The sequence below is a fragment of the Anastrepha ludens genome, chromosome 3, assembly GCF_028408465.1.
Source record: "Anastrepha ludens isolate Willacy chromosome 3, idAnaLude1.1, whole genome shotgun sequence".
NCBI classification, from domain to species: Eukaryota; Metazoa; Arthropoda; class Insecta; order Diptera; family Tephritidae; genus Anastrepha; species Anastrepha ludens.
The window spans coordinates 99,849,839-99,872,641 of record NC_071499.1 but is presented as its reverse complement, the minus strand read 5'-3'; the positions used below and the strand labels follow the sequence as shown (position 1 = coordinate 99,872,641).

The 22,803-nt window shown below is 36.7% G+C and overlaps 1 protein-coding gene across 2 annotated transcripts; it reads right to left on the bottom strand.

Annotated features, from left to right (window-relative positions):
* Positions 1–550: 550 nt before the first annotated feature.
* On the bottom strand, positions 551–21,698 carry LOC128858604 (zinc finger CCCH domain-containing protein 18). 2 transcript variants are annotated; one of them, XM_054095008.1, is made up of 9 exons: positions 21,433–21,698; positions 21,075–21,364; positions 12,920–13,265; positions 11,966–12,339; positions 10,625–11,404; positions 10,037–10,559; positions 7,951–8,118; positions 3,827–3,967; positions 551–982 (listed from the first exon to the last, which is right to left on the bottom strand). In XM_054095008.1, the coding sequence occupies exons 3-9, from the start codon at positions 13,221–13,223 to the stop codon at positions 783–785; spliced, it is 2,490 nt and encodes an 829-aa protein (XP_053950983.1). In that variant the 5' UTR covers positions 13,224–13,265; positions 21,075–21,364; positions 21,433–21,698; the 3' UTR covers positions 551–782. The 2 variants fall into 2 exon arrangements, with proteins under 2 accessions (XP_053950983.1, XP_053950982.1); XM_054095007.1 differs by lacking the exon at positions 21,075–21,364.
* Between the last annotated feature and the right edge of the window lie 1,105 nt (positions 21,699–22,803).

Below are 22,803 nucleotides of genomic sequence, written 5' to 3'. Positions count from 1 at the left end.
ACAGAATTTATGGCAAGACTAAGTATATGTTTGAGAAAATTATAATCTAAACCAAGTATCAGTTCAATATGCTTTGCTGAAAACTGTATATGGATATTTTCGTGTGACAATGAGCAAAGAAAAAGAAGGAAAAATTGCCAAACTGATCAGAATGTTAATACTTCTAGCCGTTTAGCTCGTAAGTAACTTGCTTAGATCAGGGCTTCCAAGGATTTGTATATGTATGTACAAGTATTGCACGAATTTTGCTTTTAGAGTAGTCTTTAAGCACAATCGAAAATAAAAACGTGACCGCTTATAAATCGTTTTTATATTTTTTGTCTAAATTTTTCGTTTACATACACATATATATTTATATACAATAAGTGAGACTCGCTTTATTAGCACGTGGCCAATTAGTGGGCGAATTGAGAGCAGCTAATCTAAGACTGCATAAGAATGACTTAAACTTTAACGGTATATTACATATTTCTCCTTCTTTGTTCATTTGAACGTTAATATGTTGGGCTCCACTACTAGAACTTCTTAAATTATTCCTGGAAAGCATGAATAGGTTTTGAAAATGTTTGTCATATATTTATCACTACTAATGGGTAATATTATCAAGAATCGCATTCTTAAATATTGTTTCTAAAGTGAATTTAATTATTTCACACATAAACTGGAATTGGTTTTGACAAATACACTTTTTGTACATATTTAAGTATATTTAATCAATGTTTGTTTCTAATACAATTTTAATCTACTAATTTGTTAATTTTTTTAGATTGTCCGCCAATTTATCAGTTAAGTTTAGATCTCTTTTTTGCGATAGCGTCCTCTACTGCACGGAGTTGTTTTAATAATTCTTCACGTCGCGACTTTTTCAAATCCTTTTCCGAATTTATTGAATGTGTTGGTGATGAAGCTAGAGCCGATACTCCTACAGTGGGTTGCTTTTTAATTTCAATAGATATTGGTGATCTCTTTTTAGTTGGTTCAGCTGAAAGAAGAAATATTAAAAATAAACATTAAAAAAAAAATTTTTTTTTCAAAGAGAGTTTGAGGTGACTCAATCGGTGTATTATAATTATGCAATAGAAAAAAGTGTGCAACAGTTATAAGAAATGTTTTGTTTAACCCGACAAAGTATTTATAACATAATAAATCGTGCAAAATTACAATAGGCTGAAGCAAAATCTGCAAGTGGAAGACCAAAGAAAATATTTGACCGCGCCGACCTATTTTGTTGAGAAAAGTATCCGAAAACCCGCAGATTTCGACAAAAAATCTTGCTAGTGAGCTAAGAAATTAGTGTGGGTTAGAAGATTCTCTTTATTTCTTTTATTCTCTACATAGCATATTTAAAAGAGGTTATCTGTCGCTAGAACATACCTAGCTCAACGAGATAGTTACTGGGATGATGTGATGTTCTGCAATGGGACTAAACAGAATGTGAAGGCAGCCAATAAAAACACTGGAAAAGCGGAATAGTATACCGATAATGAAATTTGGCAAACTCTCAGTCATGGAGTTGGGATGCATATCCAGCAATGGAATGGGTGATTTGGTTTTTATAGAAGATACGATGGATGCACGAGACATGAAACATAGTAAAACCCCTACTGAAACTGAATTTATTAAAATGAGTATATGGGAATGAATGTTTAGCATATTGACGTGCTCTCCGGATCTATCAGATAACAAATTTAAAAAAACAACCATCAGATGACGCTCTAAGACAACCTAATTATAATCCAGGCAAACCAAGAGTCTACATGTTTTGGGATTGAGAGTTGTCCACTCTTTCCATTGCGTGTTTTGTTTAAACTGTAAATCGGCTGTTTTATTTTTGTGTATGTATGTATATCTAGATTTGAATATTTGTTAATAAGTGTTAACAGGCGAACAAAACCCGTCAGTTGATTTTGCTTTCAACGCATCCTTCTTGCGATAAATTGAACGCCCACAGTAACTACAATTTTCAAGTATAGTACGCTTCACTTGCAGTTAGTTAATTTAGCAAGTGATCGTACACGTCGGGCCATATATCAAAAATTATTCAATCAAAGAAAATCATACTGGAATGTTCTGCCAGGTTTATTACAATTACTATCACTGATATGTAGCTTTAACCTAAACCAATATACAGGGTTTGATTGAAAAGTAATAAGCCTTCCCGCGCGGAGCGTCTGCCAAGCGATCAACCGAATCGGCTGGTGGGGGAAAATGATCGTTGGACCTTCCCCTTCCACTAGAAACCGGTCCCAGTTCGCTGGCAACAGCGGTGCAGCCAACATCGCTCCGCGCGTGAAAGCTCTTTTAAAAGTGTGTTAGGATTTTGCAGTGGCGAAAATGCAGCGATCTTGAGCAACGTTACCATGCTGATCATCTTTTTCGACTCTCGAGGCATCGTCCACAAAGAGTTTGTACCTTCAGGAAGCACTGTAAACGCGGCATTTTACAAAGAAGTGCTCCTTCGGCTGAAAAACCGCGTCGCCCGGGTTCGGCCCGATCTCGTCAACAATTGGACCCTTCATCACGACAATGCGCCGGCGCACACCGCCTTCCTCTGCACCTCTGCATTGGCCAAGATGGGGGTTCCGGTGCTTCCCCACCCTCCCTATAGCCCAGACATGTCCCCTCCGGACTTCTTTTTGTTCCCGCGCCTGAAAAGAAAGCTGAAGGGGAGGCGTTTCGACTCCATCGAGGCGATCCAAAAAAACTTTGACAGACGAATTGAACGCGATTCTGGCGGACAAGTTTAAAACATGTTTCCTGCAGTGGAAGGACCGCTACCAGCGGTGTATTGACGCTCAAGGGTCCTATTTTGAAGAATATTAGTTGTATAAGCCAAAAGGTTTAATAAAACTGCTTAAAAAAAATAAGGCTCATTACTTTTCAATCAAACCCTGTAAGGATTGTATGGAATTAAATAAGAATAATTTTAGATTTAACACAGGAATTCACTGGACTTCAAGGATTCCTCAACATCCAAGGGAACTATCCCAAAGGCAAGCATGAGAACTGGGCAGACTTCTGTGCAAACTTCCCACACACAATCTCACACAATTGCGAAACATTACCAAAAATGATGCGAAGCTGCACGAATAATTCGTAATACAGTGTACCCTTTTTTATTTTAAATTTACATTTAATTTTCCTACTTCTTACATTTTCCTACTTCTTGTTTTGTTTAAAATGTTGAAACACCAACAAAAACTGAAGAAGCTTTGAATGATTTGGAAAATTTTCGAGATAACGACGAAAATTCAAGTATATATAAATATACAAAACATATATAAATATATGTATATATATGATTATATATATATATATATAAATATATAAAATATAAATATATCTTTGAATTAGGTTTTTTATGTTATACACCATAGAACAAAAAATGCGGTTTAGAAAAAGACTATCAAACCTCCTTAGGCCAACGCATCACCGCTTACACCAAATATAGACAAATTTGTAAAAAATCTCACAAGATATTAACAGCCTAGGACCGCCATTTTTCCTTACAAAGTATAATCTAGATTTCCAAAAGATTAAAGGAATCTTTCAATGTTTTCCGCTGCTAATGAAAGTTTTTTAAGCTAAAATGTCTGTTTTGTTTACTCGTTGTTGTTGTTGTAGCAGTATAAAGTTTTGGGAAATACTTCTGAATTGACAACCCTTGGCAGGATTTCAATCAATACAGTCAATTTTGTGTTATTCTGAATAATGAATGGTTTAAAGAATCGAGCAAAGAAGGAAAGTTTAAAGCAACAAAAAAAAACGTCCCAATGTAACATTATCATCATTATTAATATCATTAAGGGATAATTTTTACACTTACCTTTCTTTCCTCCTCTTCTTTCATGCACTATCTTATCCGTAGTTCTGGAGCGTTTAATGTTAGACCGCCCTCTAGACATTGAGGAACTGTCGGAGCTGGACGAACCAGTATCTGAATCAGAATCACTCGAATCAGACGAACCTAAAATGATAGCATAGAAACAATATTTAATATGGAAATAGATTTCATGAGAAAACAAAATATTCTGCAAAGTTGTAAAATGATCGGTTTACTCTAGTAGCCACTATTTTAAAGCAATGACAATTCGTCAACAGCAAGAGACACACCATAGTGATATTTTTTTACCCCTTGCATAAAGGGAGACAGTACACATTTTTCGGAGTGTGCAGACACTATAGACCTCGAACCAACAACGACATCCCGACAAATTTAATTATGGTCAACAAAATAGAATGGGCAACACAAATTGTTCACCTATTTAAATCTCCAGGACTGGATGGAATGTTACCAACCATGCTCCATCTTCGTGGAGAGAATCGAGGGTTGTGTTCACTTCGAAAGCAGGAAAAATCGACCCTCTATACTCTAAGGAATACAGGCCCATTAGCCTAGCTTTCTAGAGTCAGAATTTCTCCTGATTACGAGAGAGAAAATTCTAGATGCATACATTAGAGACACATTTAAGCCGGACAAATTATACAAGGCACGCTTACACTAAAGGCCGATCTACTGAGACTGCACACTCGCTCGCTGAATATAGAGAAGGCTTTACAATATAAAGAGTATGATCTAAGGATATTTCTGGATATATCAAGAGATTTTAACAATGTGACGAAGGATGCTATTTTCAACAGTATAGAGTCACTTAACCCTAGAATATCATACTTCGTCGAAACGACGACGCATGTTTTTGTTTTTGGTGTTTCTCTTTAATTTTTATGTTTTTTCTGCTGATTTTTTGTATAGCATCAGTGTTTGCTGAACTCTCTTAGCGTGCTAATGTACAGCTCAGTTCTGTTTGGGTAAGTTTTTTTTTTTTTTGTGTTTACGTCGTCGAAACGACAAAGTAATTGTGTAATATTTATTGACTTGGCTGTGATTTCATAGTGTTTATTTTTTATGTAGTTTTTTAGTATTTACTTTAATTATTAAAATGGCAACTGGTACACGATGAACTGATAAAGAAATTGAAAAATTTCTTGCAATTTGCGATGATGAAATTGAATTGGAGGATGATCAACCGCCAACTGGAAGAAAACGAGGGTTGTTTGCATACCCAAGGCAGGGAGGAGAGGAGGGGTCACAACTCGGCCAAGGACTTTAGGCCTATAAGTCTTACCTCATTTATTCTAAAAATGTTTGAAAGATTGATTGATTATCATATCCGAGAGCACATCGAATCCAAATTATCTCCAGCGAAACCCGCTTATCTGAAAGGGAAATCCACGGAATCAGCCTTACACGAGGACGTAGAGACTGTGGAAAAATCTCTGGAAGGCAAACAATTCACTTTGGGGGCCTTCATAGATATAGAAGGTGTTTTTAATAACATCAGGGCGGAGTCAATTATCACTGCGTTAGATAGACTAGAGGTGGAAAGACCTATGTCTCCGGATCTCATCCCTGCTTGGATGCAGGGAAATTAATGCGGTCGCAAGAGGGGCTAAAGTCACTAGATTCGTGCACAGGGGGACGCCGCAAGGAGGTGTCTTTTCGCCCCTACTTTGGCTAGTTGTAATTGACGAAGTTCTGATAATGCTAAATAAGGGTGGGGTTAAGGTAGTAGCATGATGACTTGGTCCTGATGGTATCGGGACCGTTTCCCTCAGTCATGGCTGAGATTTTGGAAAGGTCTTTGGCTGTACTCAGTCGCTGAGCTGCCACTTGTGGCCTCCGAGTCAATTCTGACAAAACGGAGCTGGTGCTATTTACCAGAAAATATAAACCTCCAGCCTTTCGACTTCCCAAATTAAACAACCACGTTCTCCCGCTCTCATCGGAAGTTAGGTATCTTGGAGTGATACTTGACTCCAAACTCCATTGGAAGCTACACATTGAAAATCGGGTAAAGAAGGCCAGTATAGCCTCCTACTCCTGCAAATCTATGTTCGGTAAAAAATGGGGACTCAAGCCACAGGTCGTGCTGTGGATGTACAACGCAGGGGTTTCGCCAATTTTAACGTACGGATGCCTGGTTTGGTGGGAAGCTCTTCGGAAGGGCTATAATATCACTAAACTGGGGAGGGTGCTAAGGACTGTATGCATTGGCATCACCGGAGCATGTAAAACTTGCCCCAGTGCTGCCCTGAATGTTCGTTTGCACTTACTTCCCATCGACTTTTCCGTCATTTCCATCGCAGCTCAAAGTGCAATCAGGTTGAAGGAGATTGGTCTTTGGAGACAATCTCTCAAGGGACATAGAAGCATTTTCGGGCAGTTAACACCGTATTTCTCCGAACTTCGAACAGATCTCTCTATCCGCAAACTAGAGTTTGAGGGTCGTGCTAGAGCCATCTTTCCAAATAGGCAGGATTGGATCGAGGGGAAAATCTGCACCGAAGCTTGCACCTCTGTCTTCACTGACGGTTCCAAGATGGAATTGGGAGTCGGAGCAGGGGTTTTCTCTAAACCAGCCAATTTATCTATCTCCTTTAAACTGCCGAACACTGCTAGTGTTTTTCAAGCAGAAGTGTTTGCGATCTTGCTGGCATGCAAAATGCTTAAGGAACGCGGGAGCGAGGGACAATTTCTCCGATAGTCAAGCCGCGATTAAGGTTCTGACGACGCCATGGAGCAGATTAAAACTAGTGAACTCTTGTAAAGAGGAGATTAAATCACTTGGGTGTGCAGGTAACATTTCTCTGATCTGGGGTCCAGGACATAGGAACATAGAGGGAAATGATATTGCTGATGAGCTTGCTAAGAAGGGGGCTGGACTGGCCTCAGAGACCTCCTACCCAGTCATCGGCATCCCCTTGACAGTTGTTAAAGGGGAACTGCACAAATTATTTCTCACGAAAGCGCAGAAAAGATGGAGCTCCATTTCTTCATGTGCTATTTCAAAAACCCTTTGGTCCCAATACGATATAAGAAGAACTCAGAAAGTTCTTTGGACTCCTCGCCATTCAATTTCCAAACTAGTAGCTGTGTTACCGGTCACTGGACCATCGGCACACACGCGGAAAAGCTAGGGTTAACATTTAACCCCCATTGCAGAAGCTGTGGGGAACTTTCAGAGAAGGATACCGTTGAGCATTTTCTCTGTAAATGTCCGGGTTTAGCAGCTAGAAGACTAAGGTCACTCTTTTCTTCGACAGCCTGGGGCAGTGCGCCAACCTAAATCCAATCAATTATCTCCATTATATCAACAGCTCTGGTTGACTGTAGATATCTGCCTGTTGAAGGTTTCATAATGGTATCAAAACGGCGCTTTAGTGCTACCCTAGGAGTGCCAGGTGCATTTCAACCATTTCACCTACCTACCTACCTACATCTATTGGGTACCGGGTCACAAAGGCATCATAGGAGACGAAATAATAGATGAGATAGCTAAAAGTACTGTTAACCTAACATTTGAACAGAAGAACGGCATACAAAAACCACTAAATATAATATACAACGAAATGGATGAATGCATGAAAAAGCAAGTGGAAGCTAGGTTAGTCCACCTACTCCAAAACTCCACTACATGCAAAACTGCAAAAGTCATGTGTAGAACTAATGACAAAAAAAACTTACTCAATTCGTACCTATGCTCTAGCGAAAAGACTGCAAAACTTTTATAGGTATGCTGACAGGTCATAATCTATAAATGCAGCAAGTGCAGAGAGGATATAGAGGAAACTCTAGAGCACCTTCTGTGTCTTTGTCCGACATTATCAAAAACGCGCTCCCAATGCCAGGAACCCCGCAGTTTGAGGGTGTGGAGGAATCTCAAAAATAGCAGGAGGATCTGCTTAGATTTGCTAAAAGCATTGACTGTCTACTGTAAATCTTAACAGAGGTCATCTCGTATCGCTACGGTCCAAAAGGTATGTGCATGGCTTAATGCCAGCCGGGTTAACCTAATGTAACCTAGTTAGCGTATTTGATCTGAATAGATTTGCAAAAATAGAATAGACTGTAAAAATAGTTAAATTTCAAAGAAACATAAAAACCAATACCTGATCCAGATGAACTCGAAGTAACTCGGTGTCTAGATTTCGACTTATCAGATTTTTTCGCGGTTGCTATTGGCTTCTTTCTCTTATGCAATGGACTATATGCATTTCTCTTTTCCATTGCAGGTGACAGTGAATTTTTTCTCTTCACATTGGGAGAATGCCGATTACCTGCAAAGCAACGAAAATTTTAATTAACACAAAACTTCTCAATTCATCCAAAGAATTAATTTACTATTATGCTATAACTGTATTACTTATTTGTTCTGTGCAAAACTTTAAATCGTATTGCTATACCATGGAAGGATTATAAAATCTTTTTTACAAACAAAGCTTTGACTTCTTTTGAGTTAATTAGTCCAATAATCATGAATGAATGAAATTAAATTTCTTAATACCAGACTAATCATTTAAGGGGTTATACGCAGTTATGACTTTCAAAAAATCGATTTTTTTTATTGCATTTTTGTAATGTACATATATTCAAAAGTATACGCACGAAATTTGAAGTAGATCTAAGCAATACTTTCGGAGTTATACCTAAATATGTATGTAGAGATGCCTCGGCACGTTTTAAGGTAGGTTTTGAAACTTTAAACGTGTTTTTTTCAAAACGGCATTTTTCAAGTCGGTGTACACGATATCTCGAAAACGGCTTGTTTGATCGGTCAACCGTTTTAACTCAATCTTTAAAGATACATTTTCTAGTAATTAATCGTTCCTTTTGTAAATCTGATACTTATTTTCCATTTTATAATCAATTTACGGGCAAATTTTAACGTAAAAATCGAAATCGAAGCTGCCATTTTGTGAAAATTCACTATTTTGATTAGCCGAACGATTAATTACTAGATAATCTAATATATTACAATAACAAAATTTGTTTGGTTTTTTGATTTCAGATAATCCAATCCTGAGTTACAATGTACACCGTAAATCGTCTTTTTTTAAAGGAGGTTCCAGAAATCGCCTGCAGCGCGCTCTATAATCAACATTTTCATAAATAAAAAATTGTGTTACGTTCTTGAAGGATGCTTTTATAACCGCCAAAAATTTTCAAATTAAAATATTCTGAAGTTTCTTCAGGATAAATCCTTGACAACCCGTCTTTTATTTGCTTCATAACTGTGTATAACCCCTTAATATAGGTAATAAGAAAATAAATAAGAATAATTTTAAAGTTGTTACGAGCTAGCGAGATTCCTAAATTGTTTCTCTATTATTTTGCTATTTTTTTTTTATTATGTTTTGTTTTCTTGTTTTATGAACACCTTACTTATTTTTAATATTTGAATTTGGACCCAAATGTATCCCCTAAAAATACTACTTGCAGTATATATATATATGTTAAATTCTAGTAGCATGAGTGTTGTAGATTGAACTAGTCAAAGAATTACACGCTAACTTACAAGATCATTTACAAGGGTTCAAACAACAACAAAAACAAAAACTTGCGGCAAGCAGTGTTACTCTGGCACAATTATGTTCTGAATAATAATTAGCGCTTACACCCTTTTTTGGGTGTTTGCCCGAGCTTCTCCTTCTATTTGTGATGTGCGTCTTGATGTTGTTCCACAAATGGAGGGACGTACAGTTTCAAGCAGACTCCGAACGGCAGATATTTTGTATGAGGAGCTTTTTCATGGCAGAAATACACTCGAAGGTTTGCCATTGCCTGCCGAGGGGCGATCGCTATTAGAAAAAACGTTTTCTTCATTTTGGTGTTTCACCGAGATTCGAACCTACGTTCTCTCCGAATTCCGAATGGTAATCACGCGCCAACCCATTCGGCGACGGCGGCCGCCAAAGGGATTGAGCATATCCCTAAGCACATATCTTGAATATTATTTTCGTTAAAATTTGTACTCTAGTCTGTAAGATTGTAATACAATATAATATACTGAATAAATTTATTTGAATTGAATTTTAAAAACTACCGAATACCGGTTTCGGTAAATTTTTCAATCAGAACATCCTTATATCCAACTTATAAAACGTTAAAGAAGAAAATAAAAGACAGCTATTTATAGTACGTATTTGCCTCGTAAATTTAAATAGAAAAAGTTATCAAGCAACTCAATAAACATACTTGGAGAATGGCGAGGACGACGAGGGAGGCTCGGTGATCGTGCAGATCGCATTCCATGTCTACGTGATGGTGATACCTTATGCGAACTATTATAACGACGCCTATGACCAACTGGGGTAGACGAACGGCTACTTTCCGAGCTTGAATCAGATCGGGAGCTGCTCGAAGAAGAATACGAAGAATTGCTACTGTAGCTGCGACGATCATGACGGCGTTTGCTACTATGATCCCGTGATTCTCCACGCCCGCCAGGAGATCTCATCCATGGGTCACGCCACTCATCACCACGACCAACAGGTTCAACACGCTGAACAATAACTTCGCGAGTAGGACGTACTCGTCGTTCATCTTCATACTGCGGCATACGATGAGGAGGCAGTTCACGATATCGTGTTGATCGTCCATATGAGTCCACATCATCATATGTTGCTGGTATTGGCGGACCACGCGCAAATCGGTCGGTTGGACTGTATATACCAAGTGGTTCTTGATATAAGCCGTGTCGGCCATACGCTGGAGCAATCTGTAATGATAGAAAACTCTATTACTGTTCATTCGTAAAAAAAAATCCAAAACTAAAATACGAACATCTTGTGGGGAACCCCTCTCCTTTAAATAATAAGCATCCTTTTCTATTTCGTCTGGAGATAAAGTCAAATTCATTTTCTTATCCTCAAAATCCATATCTTGCTCTTTTCGTTTATTTGCCTTACGCATCATTTCTTTAGCTGTTCGTAAGCCGCGTTCCCATGCACTTTCAATAACGACTGGAGCATCCGCTGTAGCTGCCCTAGGATCATGGTGTGCACCATAAACTGCAGGTGCATGTTGTAGGCCCAGGCGGTGATGTAATGCTGGACGGTCAGTGCGAAAATCATGATAGTCAATTGGATGAGTTGGATAATTGGCAGGCCGAGTGGCAGATGGTCCTGTTTGCGTTACGGGAACCGGACGTACCAAATCAAACATTGTATAATTTCCCTTATCAGTTACACCAGGATGAAGAAAGCGACAACTCATTCCCCAAGTGCATTGACCACGGGTATAAAAGCGGCACACAGGTTTGGGTTCAGTTTCCTCCGGTCGTTTCTCATCTTCATCCGACACTTCGCCTTCTTCTAGTTCTTCGCCTTCTTCGGCTTCTCCATCAGATTTCGAAGATCTTTCATTCTCTTTTCCTAATTTACTTTGTTGTTCATGTATCTGCTTCTCATCATCCTTACTTATATCTTGACATTCGCCTTCTTCAGCTTCGAAGTCTAAGGCATCTTCATCATTTGATTTGACCAAAACCTCGATGGGATCACTTTGTTTGTCGTTTTCATTTGAACTTGCTGCTTCTTCAGTTGCTTTTGGGTTTTCCATCGTCTAAAACAAACGTGTTTACTCTCATTCACTTTATTTTTTCTAAAGACTAAGATACGTTGCAAAAGGGGCCAGAATTGGCATCCAGTTACAAATACAAATGCCTTCCTTTTCTTTGATAATCATATCGATAACCTACACTAAAGACCTGGCTGTATCTCAGTAGGATGGCTTGCAATGTTACACAGTACATTTATGTTAACAATCGGACTTCAGACTTTTTTGTTGGTGCCGTTAAAAATCCGTACTATGCGGATAATCTTACGGATAATATGGAGAGCCTATTCAACTTTGGACGAGTTCAACGGGTGCCCACTATTACCGACGTGTATTACGTCGAATTATATCGATAAATATACTAGCTTAGAGATAGGCAAGCAACGATAATGGCCAAATTTATTTATTTAGTATATTTACAAGCTTAATTTACCTTCACCCTTCGCCATTGTACTCGTATCGATAATTAATTTTTATTTTCTAAATCCTAACTTTTTTTTTAATTAAATTTAAAAAAATTACCAGAGAATGTAGTGAAATTCTAGTTATAAATCTATCTATAAATACCTTTCCGTGAGTTTTTATTAAGTCCAGTTTTTGACGTAAGTCCGTAATTACTGCATTTTGACTGTTATCAGTTTCTAAAGAAAACCGCCGTTCCGAATTGTTCTCTTTTTGATCGATTTCTTGGTCTAAAGGAGCAGATGCTGAAGAAACATTTGTTGCTTCGTCCTCTATAGACTGCTTACTACTATTCAAAAGTGAACCGCGCTTTTCACTCTCCAAATCGCTTACATCACTCAGTTCTTCATGGCTTATATTTGGTCCGCCATTACGGAAATTAGAATTAGGACTGTTGCTTCGGCTACTGTTAGATGATAAACTTGAATGTCTCGAGCTCCGTTGAGACTTTGAGGCTTGAGGTGACGGAGTACGACTTCCTAATGTTGAAATGGAATTATTATCTTTAAAATACTTAAGCTTAAACAAATGATAGACATGAAATCAACCTAAAATTAAAACAATTCACAAACTAACTGAAAAGAACACTGGAATACAAATTTCAGTTCAACTTTCAGTGGCGTTGGATATTTATCAAAGAACTGGTGTTCCACTGTGACATAAAACTACAGATAATTATTATTTATTGTTTCAATGTTTTTATAATCCTGAAAAGCTTTGAAGAAGAAGAGGGGAAATGAACTTATTAGGCACAATAACCGAAGTTGAACATTTATAAATAATATACCATTTAACAGCAGTCTGCAAGTTTTTACTCTGTACCAATTTTACCAATTGTACCATTTTAGAAATGCGGAAATTATTTTAACCAAATATTACTAATTATTTGCGAACCAAAGTCATGTATACTGGTACAATTAGAAAGAAAATAAATAAACTAAACAAAAATTTAGAAAACATAACTTGTATGATATCGAGATATTTTGATTTATGAAATTGTAAATTTGTAATTCTTTATAATAAGACGTTTTTGTAGAAATAAATGCTTCATACGCTTACTTTTAGTGGGTGAATTTTCGACAGGCGATTTTATACCATCGATTTCGTTATCACTAGACGAAGAAGACGATGAAGAATTAAATTCAGATTTGGAGGACGAATGTGGAGAATTCGCACCATCATTTGAACACCGTGAATTTGATCTCGATAATTCTTGTCCTTCCACATTTTCACCTGCCTCCACATTGAGTGTGTTTATGGCTTCCACTTCATTTGAAGGTTCGGGCGAAGATCGTGAATTCTCCGATGAATTTGATGATGAATTTGATACCGAAGATCCCGGGTTAGAATCATCCGAATCCATTGTCAATTAAATTTGTTTTAGAATCACCCGAAAACAGGAACGCTGAGAATGAAAACACACATATATATAAATAAATATAATACGATCCTAGTAATAGAAATACATATATAATATATAAGATCGTATATTCTTTATTGTATGCACAAAAAAAAATAATTTTTCTCAAAAGACAAATACGTATGTATTTTACAGTTCAATATTTTAAAAAAATCTTAGCGACTATAGAACTGATTTTCGGGCATATATTATAAAATATAATATATCCAAATGATTAGCAGTCCAAAATAGTACATGTACAATGTACATCATTGAAAATACTTAGTCTTGCCATAAATTCTGTGACACAGGAGAAGGAAAATCGCATTGTAGTGATCGCATTACATAAGTGTAGTAGAAATACAAGTGAGTTTTACGAATAGCTTTGTTTAGCACACGATAAATCATTTTTCCCAAACGTCTGAAGTTACAGACAGAAAAAGAAGTGGTCGTCCTCGAGTGGTTCGAACCAGTGCAGCCATAAAAACCGTTCGATAAAGAATTCGAAGAAATCCCCTTAGAAAGCAGAAAAGCATGTCCAGGGAAATGAATGTATCGACCAGATTCTTGTCAAGACTAATTAGAGATGATCTCCATAAAAGCCTTCCGTCGCTCAGCTGCTGGCTGCTTCTTCGGTGACACGTAGTCAACGGCCATGAAAATATTATTTTCACAGATGAGAAAATTTTCACTGTTGAAGAAGTTTTTAATAAGCAAAATGACAAAATCTATGCTAAAACTTCTAAAGATGTAAACAAATTTTGTTCAAAAGTTCCGCGTGACCACCAACCAGACTAACATACGTAATGGTTTGGTGGCGAGTGTCTTGCAAAGTCGTTACATCGCAGAAGATTGGCCGTCTGGAAGTCCAGATTTGAATCCATTGAACTACAGTTTGTGGTCAGAATTGGATAACATTGCCTCTCGAAGACCTCCTAGAAATTTGGAGAGTCTCAATCTTTGCTTCGAGCAGCAACGTCAATATCCATGGAAACCGTGCGTGTTGTAATAGCTAAATGGCCTAATCATTTGAAGGCTTGTGTAAAATCATGATCGTGATCATTTCAAATATTAATTTTATTTTAAGAATTTAGTATTTCATATCTATAACGGACTTAACTTATAACAGAACTTATGGCAGGACTGTGTATGTATATATAGAGGGTGATTTTTTAGCTATTATCTTTTTAAATAGTTGGTTTAAACAGATGACGCACGTTTCGTGTTTTGTTTCACTGTCAAACATCTTCAGTTTGGTCCATAATTTAACCATGAATCGTCTTACAAACGAGCAACGCTTGCAAATAATCATTGAATTTTATTATAAAAATGCATGTTCTGTTAAGAAAGTTTATTGCGCGCTTCTTCCATTTTATGCTCAGTTTAATCGACCCACTGAAGCGGCTATTCGAGCTATTGTGACTAAATTTAGAACCAAATTTACATTATTACTTAGAGGGCGAACTGAAGAAAATATCGCAGCTGTATCGGCCAGTGTTAATGATGACACGACAGTCGGTTCTACGTAACCGGAACGACCGGATTTATATCCGGCCAAGGACTGTCACTTCAGCAGCATTCCTCGTATATGTATGGGGCATATTTATGCTGCTACAACAACAACAACATGACTATTAATTATCGATTCGTCGCAGTTCGTAGCGATTGGGCCTCTGTTACTCAACAACGTGGAAAATTTTGCGAAAGGATTTAGGTGTGAAGCCTTTCAAAATACAGCTGGTGCAAGAATTGAAGCCGAACGACCAACCGCAACGCAGAATTTTTGGTGAATGGGCTCCTGAAAAGTTGGCCGAAGATCCACTTTTTTATCGAAAATTGTGTTCAGCTACGAAGCTCATTTTTGGATAAATGGGTACGTACGTAAATAAGCAGAATTGTCGATTTTGGAGTGAAGATCAGCCAGAAGAATTACAAGAGCTACCAATGTATCCAGAAAAGGTCACAGTTTGGTGCGGTTTATGGGCTGGAGGTTTAATTGGACTGTACTTCTTCAAAGATGCTGCAAATCGTAACGTAGCTGTGAATGGTGAGCGCTACCGTGAAATGATATCCAACTTGTTTTTTTGCCCAAAATGCATGACATGTGGTTTCAGCAAGACAGTGCCACACGCCACACAGCACGCGTAACAATGGACTTGTTGAGAGGCGAGTTCGGTGAACATTTTATTTCGCGTTCGGGACCTGTCAATCGGCCATCCAGATCGTGCGATATAACGCCTTTAGATTGATTTTTTGTGGGGCTATGTTAAAGCGCATGTCTATTCAAACAAGCCTGCTTCAATTAACGGATTGGAAGACAACATTAAAGCATTTATATGTGAGATACTGGCCGAAACATTTGAAAGAGTATGCCAAAATTGAACTAAGCGGATGGACCATTTAAAGCGCAGTTGCGGTCAACATTTGCATGAAACAATCTTCAAACATTAAATTATATATATATCGATAGTAGATTTAAATAAACATTTCATGCATTTTTCTGAATTTTACGTGTGTTTTTTTGAAAAACTTTCCTTTAGATCTTAAAAAAATCACTCTTTAGCAGTATTTATTGACCTTAGAAGCGCTTTCGAGACGACTGATCGGGGAATACTTCAAAAAAAATTCGGTGTGGAGAACACTGAACTTGAATGGTAATTTCTTGTCAGATCGGAAGCAACAAACGCTTATAGACTCATCTGACGATACTCTCTTAACAGTCAGCGATAGAAATCGGCCTAGAGCAGTAACAAAAATGCAAGAAGATCTCGATTCTTTATACAATTGGCTGTGCGTAAATAAACTGAAAACTAAATGTGACAAAAACAAAGTTTATGATTCTTTGTAGAGCAATAAGCGACCACAGCTTACAAATAAAAAATGAGAGAATTGAAGAAGTAAAAGTAAGTAAATATCTTGGAATATACATAATAACTTAAAATTTGAAGAGGACGTTGAATATAGCTCCTCCTCCTATTTGTGGCGTGCGTCTTGATGTTGTTCCACAAATGGAGGGACCGACAGTTATAAGCCGACTCCGAACGGCACATATTTCTATGAGGAGCTTTTTCATGGCAGAAATACACTCGGAGGTTTGCCATTGCCTGCCAAGGGGCGACCGCTATTAGAAAAAGGTTTTTCTTAATTTTGGTGTTTTCACCGAGATTCGAACCGACGTTCTCTCTGTGAATTCCGAATGGTAGTCACGCACCAACCCATTCGGCTACGACGGCCGCCTTGACTGAACGCCATACGAGAATTTGTGCCTACGTATGGCCACTCGAAGCAATTTCCCATCGCAAGTAATGGTTTGGGCCGCAGTGACCGCTGATGGACGCTCTCCAACCCTTTTTATAGAGCCTGGTGTCAAAGTGAATGCGACTTATTCTCGGGAAAATGTTTTAGAAGCCGCTTTAGAGCCGTGGACAAAAAAAATTCGGTCACAGACCATGGACGTTCCAACAGGACTCGGCACCGTCTTATAAAGCTCGTGTGAACCAAGAATGGTTAAAAAACATGTTCCACACTTCATTTCGTCCACACAATGGCTTTCGAATTTGCCAGACGCAAATCCGATGGACTATTCCATCTGGTCCATTATGGAGAGCAAGGTGAGGACTAAAAAATATGCCAGTATGGATGCGCTGAAAAAAGCGATTATAAGAGAATGGGCCAAAATATCTCAAGATCACATTCGTGCAGCATGCAACTCATTTTTTTACCGTTTGAAGGCTATAGTCAAGGCAAAAGGTGGTCATATCCAGCTAAAGTGAATATATGTTAAAATTGCAATCATTTTTGAACAATTTTGCCTTTGAAACCAATAAAAACTAGTTTCACACAAAAAGTTATGGTGTTTTGTTTCGTTCACCCTGTACTGTCCAACGATTTTTTCATGGCTAGCGACACACAAGTTGAGAAACTACAAAAAAAGCAAAACAGAGCTATGCGATTCTCTTTGAATAAGCGTTATGATACACCCATAAAAAAAATTATCAAAGACTTGAATTTCTGAGCGTGAAACAGCAAATATTTTATCACACTATGAAGTTCGTTTTTAATATAAAGCAGGGCAAATTACCGTTTCCACGACAGTCGATTCTACGTTACCGAAACGACCCGGCCAAGGACTGTCAGTCCAGCAGTATTCCCCGTATGTAAGTATGGGGAATGTTTATGCTGCTACAACAACAACAACAAATATGTATTACTTTAACTATGTTAAACTATAAATTACGCTGTAAAAAATTTATAATTGTAAACTATAATTTCTCTTTGTATACATATACATATGTAGGAATATTGTTTATATATTTAGCATATAAGCATATAAATGTATAAATTAGGTTTTAAGACCGTAAAAACTAAATAAACTCCTACTTATCCAAAATCGACGACAGACTCAATATATGTCTGGCATGTGAAGGTACTCCGCATGATACTAACCACCCATTCACATGCCCTCTCAAACGCACTCACCGAACACCCCTCTCCCTCTGAACCCAACCTGTGGAAACAGCACCTTTCCTGGGCCTACCGAGAGATGAGTTAGACGATGACGACCGGTGACTGCACCTTACCGGCAGGGCTTAAAATTGCTCTAATATCAAACAAATTAGATAATAAATTTTCGTTCACAAAGACAAGAGATTTACCTAAAAAATTCGTTTCGAGAGCTCTGATAGCATTCGGTGGTACACCCAACTAACATCAGTGAGTTTAAAATCAACGAGAATACAGAAATTAATATTTTCAGTATTTTCACAAAGCGTAGCAATGTTATCATCAACATGCATGGTATGCCACATACCGAACTCGATTGTATTTGTTCGTAAGTTGAAAAAAGACTCCTCTATCCTTCCGGAAGATATGAAAATGTGTTGGTTCAAAATATTTCTTATGGAAGGAAATAACTATTAAACCCCGTTTCGACGAGGGCTTTAATATATCATATTTAACGCGAGATTTGCATTAAAATACATCTTTGGACTACTGCGTATACCCGCATATATTGGAATGTATTTTTAGATTTTGGGTGGAAAGCTTATTATTTTAAGTGGCATACTATTTGCTTCTATCTTGGTTATCTAGGTTTTTTTAGCTTTTACGGTTAACATTTTACGTTTATATTTTTTTTACCAGCTGTTGGTGTGGATTCATAGTATCTGTCACTTTCGCTCCAAGTGCTCACAGCTTTTAATTGCAAAGCCCAAGTATTTTTATTTGGGCTTGAGGAAATAGAAACCCAGAAAAATAAAATAATACATAAGTACAATAAATATATATTATATTAAATAATAAATACACCATATTTTTACCGGTTTTAACAACATTTGTATTTTTAATTTTCACACATTTTTTATATAGTTTATAAAATAATAATAGACATACATCGTCTGAACTGTTGATGGGAATTTATTGAATTTTTACAAGTCCTGTCCTATTTTCTATCCAGGCGATAGCCCTGAAGAAATTATGCTGAATATTGAGGCGGATTTGATCATTCTCGATGAGTTCTTTAGACTCAATAAACTTTTATTAAATGTTAATAAGACGAATGTTGTATGTTTTCGAAGTAGAAGGAAGCCAGTGGCCACTCTTGGCGTTCTCCATAACGGGATTCTGTTTAACGAGGTCAATTGTGTTAAATTCCTGGGTAATAAAAGATATTCTATCTAGAGTTGGAACGACCACGTTAACTTTATGAAACGGAAACTATCAATGGTTAACGGTTTTCTTTATAAGGTTAGAAATAAACTAAAAAATTGATTTACTTTGGCCTAGCTCATTGCCACATCACATATGGCACTAGTACATGGGCTTCTTATAATAACGTTCATAGCATTCAAGTGATGCAAAATAGAATGCTCAAAAATGTTATCAATCTACCGCATCGATATCACTCAGTAGACTTATATGTAAACTGTCGCATTTTGCCTGTAAAATTAGTGCACAGATTTCAATTATTATGTCACATCCACAAAATTATGAAAAATAGTGCTCATAACTCTGTGCAATTAACAAGTCTCCAACATAGTTATGAAACTAGAAACAGAGACAACCTTGTTGTCTCCCGTTCGGTAGGTAAATAGGATATCATTCCAAAATATTTCACACAACGGTGTTCGTTGGTACAACGAGCTTGATAATGATGCTTTTCAGGAAGCAATTGAAAGAGCAAGTTTACAATCAGCGTTATAAATTGAAATACATAAATTCGTAATGAAAATTCGCTATGTAAATACGTTTATAAATGTAATTATTCTTTATAATAATGAATTAAAAATAAAATGTAATTGGCTTTATAATAACAAAAAAAAAATAAGTTTTAAACTTTGATTTGGTAATTGTCTAGTTTACAGCGCAGGTCCCGAAATGTATCAAACCTTTTTTTTATTGAATATAAATACAATACTATTTTGATTTATTTTAATATTTGAATATAAATTATACTCTAATACATAAAATCACACGCTTTTATATTACAAATTTCGCCTACGACACTTTTTTATATTTAACATTTAGATATATAATGGAAATGTTTACCCTCTAAAATTCCATGAACTAAAAAACTATCGAATATCTAGAAACTATAAATATGGCAAAGAAAAGAGCCAAAGTGATAATACCAGACATTATTATCAAAATTTATTTCGTCGCCCATTTTGTTCACATGTTTGTTATTAGTTATTATTAGTGCAATTGTTAACAATATTTAGCGAAATACTTTACTGAAAATATAAAGAATACAGTGCATTTAGTGAGTATTTAGAGGTATAAAACACAAACTTTACGGAATTATTTTTAGTTAATAACTTTTTAACGGTTTGAATTAAACTCCGTTTTATTATTCTTAATATTGGGACCTAATCGCGTCGATTGATTGGTACCCGTACCTAAAGTTGTGATAAATTTTGGCACCCGGGCTGTAAACTAGATAATTACCTCCGATTTATATATTTCTATACGAAATTTTAACAAATTAAAACAATAGGAAAACAGTCTAAACTGGTCAAATTATGTTGTATTTATTATTTTGACTGCATAGATATCATCAGAAAACTACGTGGAGAGAGGACAGGAGGACGAGAATACTTGTGAAATCTATAATCTGGAAAAGGCTACAAAGAAGAAATATATTTCCATACTTCTGATTTCTACGGTAGGAATCAGCATAAAAATGTTACAATACTGATTAAATCAGTATATGGATATAAAAAGAGGGTTAACTTGGCAAAAAGCAAAAAAAGCAGATGGAACATGTTGTTAAAACTAAGCCGCTTAAATCTGAACTACTATCGCTTTGGTCTCCAACATCATTTACAATCATTTGCTAAAAAAAACATATCGCGAAGTCCCGTTGTGCTATAATTCCCGCCGTTGCGATAGGTGAAAAATTTACTTCTTGCTCTTATGATAAATATTGCCATTAAGACGCATACCATAAATTGAAAGAGAACTTCCATGTGGCGCATCACTCATACACCATACATTACAACTTTTTGACAAAGGTATAGTGCGGTTTGTACCCATGGAATAACCATACAGGGCAATACAAATTTTAGCTTTGGAATATAGAAAATTACATATAATAAATATATCCTATTTTGTTATACTGAGCGGTAAAACTGGCAGTACAGTGAAAAATTTTCTTCCATAAAGTTTGGTAATATTTTTGTATAAAAAATAAACCATTAATATGCAAGTTTGGCATTACTTCAAATCTTTATTAACAATATAATTGTTTGTTGAGGAATATGACAGTGAATTTGCATAGACCAAACAAGACCCATCGATTCTATATTCAATTCTTACCTTTAAATTCACACAAAATACTGTCTTCTTTTTGCCACATATTGAATATCTCTTTCATTTGTCATAACCTTCAGGCAAAAAACCCGCGCGATATACCGAAGAATATTTTAACACTGCACTTTTACAAATAATAAATTGACGCTTTTCACGACTTGACTGTTCTCGACTTTTCACTTATGTATGTATACATACACATCTATGCACCGCAAAATTTAACTTGGAGGCATTTCAGAAAATACTTTAGTTCATTTTTTATTCAAAGTTTTAACTGGACGTTTTTTACGTAATTTCTGGAAATCGCACATATGTTTACTAATTTTTATTTTAAAATCTGTGAAGACCGTCGATGAAACCTTACCTGGAACGTATAAATAATTAGCGAACTTAATCGGCGATATATATTTGAATAAACACTTAGATGTAAATTCTCAACTTCAAGCACACTTCAGCTGAAAAAAACGGCTAGGCAATGCAAGGAAATCCACGTCAATGCTTTGAAACTCCCAATGAAAACAATTATTTTCTTTCACTTCGATTAAAGTTGGAAAATAATTTTATATGTTTTCACACACAGGCAGCCACAAAAACATGGCTTCTTTCTCAACCCAGGTTTGCATTTTTTGATACAACTTTTTACCAGTACTACCAACCCCTGCTAAATCTTTAGCGACAAACATTAAGCCTGCATGCACCATACTGCAATACGCATTACGTAATGTCACATCATAAACCCTTTATAACCTTATTACTCGTAATAAAATGAAAAATAAAATTAACGTTTTTTCACTTTAAAAAATTCGTCCCTGAAGAGGTTAAGGAGGTTCTTTAACTGGACGTGTGACACATACAGTTTAATGTCATCTATATATGATACATGGTTCATTCTATGTTCTGTAGCTTCTTCGTGTTTAATATTAAATCCATATGTTGTGTTATTTATTTACACACCTTCAGAAGCCAGCTATGGGACACTGAATCGAAAGCCTTTTGGTAATTTATGTAGCAGGTGTGCAGACTGCGCATTTGGGTTGTTGGTTTGTTTCATTACTACTGTGTCTATTATTAATTGCTCTTTATAACCCCTATTGTCTTTTTTGCAGCACTTCTGTTCATTCGATAAAATGTTACAGCGTGAAAGATGCGTATATATTTTGTTACTTTTTGTGCAAGTTGTTATTTTGTATAGGGTAGGCATGATATGGGTCTGTAGTTCGTCGGATTGGTTGATTCTGTGTTTTTTGGATTTTGCCCATGTAAAGTAGTTTTTGCGGACGATTAATTACCTCGTTTATTGCTCTGTTCATCTAGAGATTTGCGGTGGTTAACACTCCGGGCCATTTCCAGTTGGGTGTTTTACTGATTTTTTGAGCTAGTTGTTCTGTTGATACTTCTATGTCGTTTTGTTGTTGTAGATCTTTTTGACTCTTTTCATCTTCTTAGATCCAATGTGCTGTGTTGTCATGCGGTGTTAATGTTGACCACATTTCCTTCCAATAAAGAGTGATTTGTTCCTTCGTTGGTGAATTCATATCAGCAATGGAGGGCTAGTGTATTTTTAGGAACCGTTTTACACACTGGTAGATGGTTGGTCCTGCCCAGTGGGCAACTAGGATTCACGAGGTTGTCAGACCCGTATCCTCATAGGATATCTTTGGGATTGGTCGGCAGTCTTCCTTCTGGGTCCACTGTTTTCCCTCAGACAGACAGTTTACTAGCCAGTACGAGTATG